The sequence below is a fragment of the Crotalus tigris genome, unplaced genomic scaffold (genome assembly GCF_016545835.1).
Source record: "Crotalus tigris isolate CLP2741 ecotype Arizona unplaced genomic scaffold, ASM1654583v1 scf7180000020608.1315917, whole genome shotgun sequence".
Classification (NCBI taxonomy): Eukaryota; Metazoa; Chordata; class Lepidosauria; order Squamata; family Viperidae; genus Crotalus; species Crotalus tigris.
Window position 1 is genome coordinate 67,884 of NW_024098104.1, and position 10,629 is coordinate 78,512.

The window sequence follows — 10,629 nt, forward strand, 5'->3', positions numbered from 1 at the left end:
TCAGCTGGGGCCTCTGGCCTCCTCTGCTGTCAGAGAGCCAGGAGGGGTTCCATGTCCCACCACCACAAGCAAGGTGGGTGGGCTCCTCATCTGAGCAGGAGGCAAGCCAGCGAGGCAACTCGATGGCCAGGGGCAGGGAGAGCTGTCCAGCCCAAGGGTCAGAGTTCAAGAAGGCCAGGAGCTGGGCAGAAGGTTGACCTCCGATGGCTCTCCATCTTCTCTAGTGGTCCTGATTGGTGGTGTCAAATTTGTTTCCTTGCATCTTCTCCTAGGCAGGAACCAGAGAGCTAGGAGGTCTTGGGCTAGACCAGAGGTCTTCAAACTTGGCCCTTTTATGACTTGTGGACTTCAACTCCCAGAATTCCTTAGCTAGGCACGTGTGCCTGGCTGAAGAATTCTGGGAGTTGAAGTCTACAAGTCATAAAAGGGCCAAGTTTGAAGACCCCTGGGCTAGAAGGTGTGTGAGCTGGCTTCCCATTAGCCCCCAATGGCTGGGCTGACCCAACCTCTGAGCCCTGATACTTCGTTTGGGTTTAGCAGGGTTCGGAAACCCGAGTATTGTGATTTGTTCAACCAGGTTGCAGTTTGACCAATGGTGTTGGCATGATGTGTGAAGGCAGGGAGATACCTCCACCGCAAGAGGAGCGGTTAAAGGGGGTGGGAAATTGCAGATAAACAAGTAAGGTTGGGTCTTTATCTGGGGTCTTGGGGGTCCCAGTGTGCACAGCACCAGCTTTTCCTCCAGTTCTGTGAGTCCTGAAACTGGATCAGGCTGAGGTTCCTGTTGGTCAGACCTGTTGTTTCTTTTTCTCCTTCTCCTTCATTCCTCCTTTTCTTTCTCCTCCACCTACTCTTTTTCCTTCTCCATCCCTCCTTCTCTTTCTATTTGGTCAATCCACAGCGCTCTGGAGCGTTAAAAGTAACTTTATTCCAGCCTTTCAATCTGGCGCTTTTGACGTATGTTGGACAATACAAACGAGTTGGAAGAAACTGGAAACTTTATGTACCTTTGTTTGTCTGATACAACATTATGAGTCAGAGCTGGGTGTGAGGCAGAAACAGGAAACTGCTTAGTCACCCACAAGGTCCCATATCCTGACTTTATTCTCGTGTTTTCTGGCACTTTCCAGAATAACAGAGTTGGAAGGGACTTTGGAGGCCATCTAGTCCAACTCTCTGCTCATGTTATGTTGGACTTCAGACATGCCACAGAATTAGGCCACAAATTTGGGGATAACAACACCACCATCAACAACAACAATCTATTAAACTTGTATGCCACCTAACTCTAAATTACTCGGGTCAGCCGACAAGAATCAAAGTCATTACCAAAAAATAAAATCAATCAAATATTTCAAAACAAATAAATAAAAATCTGGAACTCTGGAGAGCAATAATAGTTACTATTAATAACAAAGCTAAAAAGAGGTTATTTCTATATTGTTTGTGTTTTATCTATTCTTATTGCTAACCACCTAAAATGATATATGTGAGATGGGCAGAAATATAATTTGAATTTATTTTTTTCCCAGCCACCTAGAGTGGCTACATGTTGATTTATTATTATTATCATTATGGGTGAGAAAAAGCAAGCAAGGGCTGCTTTTTTCACGGCCCTTGATCCAGGCGATAGCCAAACACGGGTTTGCCCCGCGGGTCGTGTGCAAGGGCTCGAGTTCAAATCCCGCAAAAAGCGGGTCAGCCCCGGCCAGAAGAAACGCTGACTCACGCTTAGAGAGCCAGGAGGCGGGACGCCCTGATTCAGCGAAAAACCCAAAGCCGGGTTTCCCGTGATTGGTCGGGGCGCTGGTGACGTTGACAAAGTCTGTTCTGATTCGGCAACCGGGAGGCGGAAGTAAACTATGAATCGGCGAAATTGCGCTGAGCTACATAAAGCGTCGGAGCGCTTGGCGGGTTGTGTTTTTGTGTTAGTCTACACAGGCCTTTGTGTTTTTATCGCAGATCCTGCGGGGTCTCTATCCTGCCCGCCACGTTGGAGAGAACCGACACGGGAGTGCATTCCCACAGCTTGCTAAACTCAGTGCGAGTGTGTGGCTAAGTATGTTGTGTGATTCTGTTCCTCTTGGTATGTGTTGGGTTAATTCTTTCCCTTTTGGCTCACTTAGTGAAAGGCGGTTAAAGTAGTTATAGGAATGTAATCCCGGGTGCTGTTGAGTGGTTTGTTGAAGCCTGTATTCAAATCCTGGCTTATTTATTAAGCACATGGGACTTTCCGAAGGTGGGCGATGGGGAATCTCTCCGACTTAGAATTTGGGAGAGGGGGCTGGTCGTTGTTCTTAGTAGCAAAGTTCAACCTGGACTTTAGTAAGTCTGTTTGGCAGAAGAATGGCTTTGATCAAACTGGGTTGTGCTTACACCCAGATTACACCTGAGTCCTAAAGGAGTTTCTTTGCCTTGAGCCTTTGCTATTGTGTAAATCAGGGGTGTCCAACCTTGGAAACTTTAAGATCTGTGGAGGAACTCCCAGAATTCCCCAGCCAGTCAAGTCCACAGGTCTTAAAGTTGCTAAGGTTGGATACCCCGGTGTAAATGATTGGTGTGTGTGTGTGTGTGGGGGGGGGGGTTATGGTAAAGCCAAATGGGGTATTTGACATAGGCTACTATGACTTACTCAACAACACTGATGACAGAAGTCACACATGTCATCTCTGGGTGTGAATCTGGCTGCTGTGTGTCCTGTCAGAAAAGCAAACTTACACAACCTCCTCTTCTAGATTCTGGGAAGTGGGCTTCTAAAGAAATGGAATTCCCAGACCTGGGACAACACTGCTGCGAGAAGACCTGCAGACGGCTGGGTACGGATCATGGGAAGGGTGTGTGTGTGTGTGCTTGGGGTGTCCCTCCTTTAAGGAATAACAACAACTCTTGTGATTTGGGAAGACCACCATATGTCTTGCGTTAGAATAAATCCAACTTACCGTGTTTGCTGTTTTTTTTTTTTTTCCTCTGAAGATTTTCTTCCTCTGAAATGTGATGCCTGCAAGGAGCTTTTCTGCAAAGACCACATTGTCTACAGGCGACACAAGTGTTCTTCAGCGTATAAGAAGGTGATCCGTATTTATGGCATTGTGAACTTTGTGAAATGGGGATGGTGTGTGCCAATGCATAACTAGCTGTGCAAAAATGCTGGTGTTGAACGAGTTTTTTAACTGTTCCTCGTCCTTGTGCTGGTGGCCTATAGCATTGGCCCTATTTCAAGCTGGAAAAGTATAACTCCTAGTCTACTGTCTAAAATCATGACATACTGTGAGACCTAAGACCTGACAAAGAAGCAAAATAATAAAAAGTGAAGGATTTGTGTGGAAAAGGGGCTGACTATCCTTCAGCTTGCTTGCTTTAGGACCAACTGTCTAGTGCAAACCTTAGTAATTAGCTAGAACTTTCATTAAGGTACAGAGTACAGGATTGCTTAAAAGTGCCCAGTGAGGGAGGTGATGTTAGCCATTCAACGACTTACTCTGCCTTGTCTTTGTTGACTTCAACCTGATAATCTTTTGTTTTAGGATGTACAGGTTCCAGTCTGCCCTCTTTGCAACACTCTGGTCCCTGTCAGAAAGGGAGAGATGCCCGATGTAGCTGTGGGGGCGCCCATATGGATCGGGACTGTCAAAAGGATTCAGCCCAGCAGAAGCAGAAAGTAAGGACCTTCTTAAGAGGTGTGGGCCTCTTCTCATTCTTGGTTCTGTCTTCCTCCTGCCTGCATGGAGCTTTAACTTTAGAAAGTGCCTTTATTTTGCTTAAGAACTAATTTGAGCTAAGGACCACATTCCCTTAAAAGAAAAATGGGAAAAGGCTGGAAAGAGCATGGCGGGCTGGGGAATTCTGGGAATTGAAGTCCATGCATCTTAAAGTTGTTAAGTTGAGAAACACTGGTTTATGGGGAAGCCAACTTGGAGTTGGCCCTGAACTGTGGAATCCAGCCCTGCACTTTACTATCAGTTGCAATTTACCAAGTAGGCCAACTACTCACAAGGGGTACTAAATATCAGTGCGTTAGCTCAATTTGGTGTGATTTTGATGGGATCTCCTTGGCGTTTAGATCTTCACCAACGAATGCTTCAAAGGAGGCTGCAGAAAGAGATGATGCGGCTGGTTTGTGACCAGTGTCACCAGAACTTTTGTCTTCGTCATCGGCATCCTTCAGACCACAACTGCCCGGGATGGATTTCACCTGTCTCCAAAGCTGGGTAAGGCTCCTGGATTGGGAAGTCAACATGACAGATTTTTTTAGGGCATCTCCCAAATTGAATCTAGGTGGTTTTCAAAGATGGTTGGGTCCTGGGAGAAGACTTTAGGAAGTTGTTCGTTCCAGCTGGTTGATGAATTGAAGGAATCTGTTATCAGGGTGGCTACGGGATATCTTTCAATGAGGAAGTGAACATTACAACAAGGGGCAGAGCTTAGTTAATATTAGTTAACATTTATTTATAGATTGCTGAAGCCTCAAAACAGGTCCAGGTGGTTTATGAATAATTAAAAAATGCATAAAAGTAATAAACACACCAGATAGTTAATAATGAAACTTCCCTGTTCATCAAAAATCCTTCACTTAAATGTGTATTAACTTCCTTACAGGTGTGCAGCTATAATGAGATCCCTGCAGTCCAGGAATAATTCTCCCAACTGTCCTTTTCTACAAAATGAGTAAGGTTTGATCTTTTCTGTTTAATAAGTAATCCTATGCTTCCTGTGTGCCAGGTTGAAACTTTAGTGCAAAACATTTATTGATTTTTGAACGTGCTTAAGTTAACTGGTCAGTCTGTTTAATTATGTGCCATCAAGTCTCTGTGGCTCTTGGTGACATCTATTTCAAAATAAATTAAGCTGGACATTTTATGGTGTTGGTAATAGGGCACAGAAGATTTCACTTGGTCTGGTTACTTAGACTTAGGTTGTTTTTATACACCCTGATTACTAAACATCAGAGTGACCAGATTTTAGCATAAGAGAAACTACTTAAATTAATCCTTTGGTGAACTGAAATCCTAGCACTTCTACAGTCTTCTCTTGTGAAAAAGAAACAATAAGTGAGAAAATAATAAGTGAGAATAGCTGTTGTGAACTGTGAGAAATACTATTTTGTAGCTTCTGGCTAGCTAATTGTGTTGTTTTGTTTTCAGATGCAAAGCAAAAAGTTGATGTCTACAGCTGGGAACTAAACCTACGTGAAGCCTGTCATATTGCTGCCCCCTCTTTAGCTTTTAAAAATCTATTGTACCCTTTTGCACATTTTCTGATTAAATGGATTCCTTACATTGTTGTGATAGTTGGCTTGAATTTAAGTCACAGAACTGCTGAAAGTGAATTAGATGAACCTTGTCTTGCCTAGGATAATGGCCACAGCAGATTCTTCCAATTGCCAAGTTTGAGCAAGGTAACGTAGCCTTCTAGTCGCTCAAATTCTCCAACTAACTAGAATATTGAAAACAGCTCAAACAGCACAAGGTTTTCATGGATGGGAGTAGGGAATCTCTCTTTTGTTTTGCTGGATTTATTCCGGCCTCTACGGAGTGATTTTTCAGGTATGAGAGACCCCTGCTGAGTGAAATCTTTTCCCCCACAACTTGGGTTTTATTTGCAATATTTGAATAACCCACAGGGTGTCACCACCAACAGAACCAGCCCATTTTAAGCGGCTGAGTCTTCTCAAAGATGATGTAATGTAGGGTGTGCTGAACTTCTTTTAAACTTGGTTCCCCCCCAAGTCAGAAAGGAGGGGGTCAAAGAGAAAAGAGCTGCACCATTTGAAGAATAATACTACAGTGGATTAGCGGAGTTTTCCCTTTGTTTTTTAGTACTTATAAAATAGTGGAGATTTTGACACTAAGATCAAAAATGTGTATTTTTTTCACACGGTTAAAATCTCAAGGTATATTTAATATAACCAATTTAGAAGAGAACTTCAGGGTTGAATTGCGGGGTCCTTGGTGTTCTCTGAGCAGGTTTGCTTGCAAATGTTGCATTACCCAACTAGGTAACGTCAGTGCAAGTTGCAAACTTTTATTACATTTTATTGCAGCTCTGCTGGCCCGGGAGTTCTGGAAATTGAAGCCCACACAGCTTTAAAGTTGAGAAATATCCCTTTAACACCAAACAAACTAGGGAAAAGTTGCTGCTTTTTCACCAAAATATGAGTTTTATTTTTTTTTTATTACGGTTCTTGGGCTTCTTCTCTTTTTAAATGGTTTTAACTTATCATTTTTAAATGCTTCGTTTAAACAGAGACTGATTTGCATAGAATGAGCAGGAGAGCCCGGCGCACCTCTTCCAATCAGTAAAGAAGGACTGCGCACGCGCTCTCCGCCCCCGCGGCCGCACCTCACACAGCCGCACTGGTGTTCATCGCGGGCCATTTTCTTGGCCCCGCCTCCGCCGCGTGCGGAGAGAGCGTGCATCCGAAAGAGTCGAGAGGGGGGCGGGCCTTAACAAGGAGCCGCGGCCACTCGTAGGAATTGTCGCGAGAAGACGGACGGGCGGCGCGGCCAGTCAGAGCGCGGGGACGCCCGAGCAGCCAATTGAGGCTCGAGGAGGGAGGGACGGCGGCGGCCAGAAGGAAGCTGGCGGGAAAAGACGGAAGAGCGGCCGCTGACGAAGCCGGGAAGGCCGCCTGGGGTGAGCCCGGGGTGGGTGGCGGAGGCGGCGGCCGTGACTGCCTACGTGCTCCGAGGGACCTTTGGGACCGTTTTCGTCTCCTTTCTCGCCTCACCCTTCACAACAACCCCGCAGGGTCGGCCAGTCTCCATTTTCTCCCTGCCCAAACTAGGGGCCGGCCCGCCTTGTGTGTGTGTGTGTGTGTGTGTGTAAGAGGAGGGGGAGGACTCGTGATTTTGTACAACAATGCCCACAAGCCCCAACCAACCGCAGCAGCCATAAGCCCCAAACTACAACACCCATTAGCCCCAACCAGCTCCAACAAGGTGACTCTGGGCGAGCTCTCCAAGCAGATGGGGGAATAATTAGTCCTGGGCTTATAAAAGTTCGCTTAGTAACTGTTCGACCGTGGGAAAAGTGATTTGGGACTGTTTTTCACACTGAACGACCATTGCAGTGTCCCGGCGGTCACGTGATCCAAATCCAGCCACTTGGCAAGTGACTCACATTTACGACGGTCGCAGTCTCCCGGGTCACGTGATCCACTTTTGCGACCTCCTGAGAAGCAAAGTTGATGGGGAAAGCCGGGTTCACTTAATGACCGTATTACTAACTGAACGACCGCTGTGATTCCCTTAACAAACAGTGGTGAGAAAGGTCATGAAACGGGCAAAACTCACTTAGCGACTGTCTCGCTTAGCAACAGAAATGTTGGGCTCCGTTGTGGTTGTAAGCCAAAGGCTACCTGTAGTCAAAAATGAAAGATTTGCTATGTTAAAAAAAAAAAAAGCAAAAGCAGAAGTTGGCTGGCCGTGGAGAGCCCAGGCTAAGGATGGAGGCTCTGGCCTGGGTTTAACATCCTTTCAAGAACCAGAATGTTTTATTCTGGTTGGAGACTTTTGAGAATTAAAGGCAACATTTAAATGTTGCTTGCAAAAGCAAACTTGGGTCTCATTTGGCAACTCTGTATTTAAGCAGATTCCCTATATTTATTTTTAAATGCCCATTTATAAACAATGTAAAAAATACATGTACAGCTTTCTTTTGCCAGTTGGGCTCTCAGTACTGGCTGATATCATCGCTCCATCTTGTTTTAGGTCTCTTTCATGGATGCTTTTGGTCATGTTTTTATCAAGAATCTTATTTTTTTTATCAAAAAGAATGTTTATTTTTTTATCCACAATCTTATATATAACTCAGGTTAAACTGAAAGCATATTCCAGGCTGCCTATCTGCAATTCCACCATCACACGTAGACAATTAAAACTTTCTTTATTCAAAACTTTCTTTATTCAAACCTTTTTTAAAAAAAAAGGTTAAGAAAAGAACATTGATAACATAATTGTACAAAGTTGTTAAATTTTCGGGGGGGGGGTGTGGTGGGAGATTTGATTTGTTTTGATAAAAACCTCTTTAACAGGTATGATTTCTTTTTATTTGTTCTAGAGTAAGTCTCAGGAAGACTGATGAAGGCAGAAAAGAAAAAGCACCTTCCAGCAGAAAAGAGGAAGATGAAACAGAAAAAGAAATCCACGAAGCATCCAAAGCCACAAATGGCACCAGAGGAAGATGAACCTGTACTGAAAAAACATAAACTAAACGTGAGTAAATAAGAATCAGTCCTTTGATCCTAGAGGTGTTTTCGTTCACATTTTCAGCTGAGTCTTACTTGTTCAAAAATATAGGCAAGACAATATGTTATAATTTTTAAAATTTGTTGGGATTATTGCCACGTGGTCTATATTTTTCTGTTTTCTAATCTGAGTGAAGAGCATCTGAAATTTAACGTGGGGAGTGCTGGGATGCTAAGAAAACCTATTTATTAGTCTTAGACTTTTAAACAGGACCTTGGTTCTTAATATCTTTCATAGTCATTTATAAAACATATGCATGTAGTGTTTTGTAGTTAGATTAAAGTAGAGCAGACCAGACATCCTAAGCATATTATTATTGTTATCTCTTCCAGTATCTAATTTCTCCTGTGCCTAGAGATAATTTATCTAGCCTTCATTTAACAATATACAGAAGAAATAGATGTAGGTGTGTTTGGGATACAAGTTTGCCCATCATTGGTTTAAGGTATCTGTGTGAAAAAGAATATTTGGCCATTTCTGTGTGTCTTCTATGTACATTTCTGTGTACATTCTTACAAAGAAAGGTAAATTTATTTGGCTGTGTTGCTTACTGTAAATGTGCGCCTTTATTTAATATTTGTGTTACTAACAGTTACACCTGAGACCAAAGCTCTTTTAATTTAGCCATTGGACTGCTTGCAGAAAAAAAAAATGGGATATTTGCATTTAAGGGCCCATTTCATTTTCTGCACATTTGCAGTGAATTTGCTTCTTGTTCTCCCAAGGCAGTATAAGTTTTGTACAGATTTGAGAACATTCCCCCCCCCCACTATATTAACCATACAGCATATACGCCAGCCATCAGATATTGTGCTTAGCCGCACAATCTGGCTTTTGTTAGCAGAAAACGACTGACTACTTTTGACCTGACCTGCTGAGACAAGAGGAAATCCCTCATCTCCCTTCTCCATGCTAGCCCCAAAGGGACCAGGCTGTGAGTAAAGAGAAAGAAGAGTTTGTGTGAACTTTTGGCATGCTGTTCCTTGCAAGTTCACATGGTATAGAGTTGGTAGCACAGAGCATTGAAAACTTCCAGTTTGTAGCAACTGAAGTATGTTATCAATTAAAAGATGGGTTTGTGACCGGACCTGTCTCTTTACGAGGAAAATAATGTCCTCCTTTGGTTTCTCTGTTCTTGCTTGATGGCCAAAATACCCCACAGCCTTCTAGTTTAATTTTAAAGCTAGATATAACGGTATAATGTACTTGTTAATTTGGGGAAGGATTTCTCCGATTTGTTGCTGTGTTTCGCTGAAATGTGCACAACTGGGTCTGCCTGAGAACTTCTGTTAAAGTGCAAACTTTGAACTTGATTTGGTGCAAAGCTGCATCAGTGTGAGGTTGAAGTGTTTTGTAAGAAATGGAACTCGGGATTATTTTGACTCTACTGCCTGTCAGCATAAAGTCTTCAGCTGAGGATTTTGTCATTCCTGACATTGACTAGGTGTGTAATGTTAATCTAATGAGCTGGGATTTGCTGACCAGTTTCAAACCAGAGGCCTTGCCTAGTCAGAATTTGGGCTGTCTGGTGTTCTGTAATGCTCAAATGATCAGGACAAGCTAGAAAACCGGAATAGATTCATATCTTCATATGTTGCAATCTGGTTTATCTCGGATAACTTACCAACCTTCCCGCAGCATAAATGTGTGCTTTAAAACAAGCAAAGCTGTTTGTTTCTGGAAAGCAAAACAATATCTTGAAGATATTAGAGAGGTGAGGACCCTTTCTTTTTATGCCTAACTTAACTGTAACAGAGTAGAATTTATTGGTTACGGTTTACTTTTGCTGCCCTGCTTCTAGCTTAATTCACCCTTGCGCGGTGACCACGAAGTATAGAAAACACGGAGAGTTTTGTTTGAAATATTTTATATGCAGAGATAAGGCTGAATAATCTTGCATTCCTTTGAATATTTTTGTAATGGACTGAGCAAATTTCCCAGGAAGGCATATTCGCAGCTGGGAAAACAGTTCCTGCTTTGAAAATGGTTTTCCCAGGCAAAAGGCTCTCACATCTCCTACTGTTCCTGATATAAACACAATGTTTTGCGTCCTATTTAGCAGAGTCTCAAAAGGTTGGGAATTTAGGCTTTACCAACAGATCCCACCACCGTGTACTGGATGCAGTAGACGCTGGGTTGGGTTGCCATTGCTTAAATCAGACGGTTCAAAATGTTAAAAAGGAATATTGGTTTCCGTTTTGCATGTTTAGGTAGTCCTCGGCTTATGACCACAGCTGAGCCCAAAATGTCTGTTTCTGAGTGAGGTCACTAAGCGAGTCGTGCCCCATTTTGTAACCTGTCTTGTTAAGGGAATCACTGCAGTTGTTAAGTTAGTGTTAAGAGAATCTGGCTTCCCTATTGACTTTGTTTCTGAAAAGGTTGC

The 10,629-nt window shown here is 43.3% G+C and overlaps 2 protein-coding genes across 2 annotated transcripts in view; both read left to right on the plus strand.

Annotated features, from left to right (window-relative positions):
- Positions 1–476: 476 nt before the first annotated feature.
- Positions 477–5,276, plus strand: ZFAND2A (zinc finger AN1-type containing 2A). Its single transcript, XM_039368015.1, is given in 9 exon segments — positions 477–2,059; positions 2,736–2,816; positions 2,974–3,068; positions 3,525–3,602; positions 3,605–3,658; positions 4,061–4,091; positions 4,094–4,208; positions 4,597–4,665; positions 5,142–5,276. Coding segments are annotated over 8 exon segments (516 nt in total). The 5' UTR covers positions 477–2,059; positions 2,736–2,761; the 3' UTR covers positions 5,161–5,276.
- A 1,255-nt stretch (positions 5,277–6,531) lies between these two features.
- Positions 6,532–10,629, plus strand: part of CUNH7orf50 (chromosome unknown C7orf50 homolog) — a 60,743-nt gene continuing 56,645 nt past the window's right edge. The window contains exons 1-2 of the mRNA XM_039367961.1: positions 6,532–6,633; positions 8,059–8,213. Coding sequence (XP_039223895.1) covers positions 8,079–8,213 — 135 coding nt within the window. The 5' untranslated portion in view covers positions 6,532–6,633; positions 8,059–8,078. The remainder of the gene's footprint in view (positions 6,634–8,058; positions 8,214–10,629) is intronic.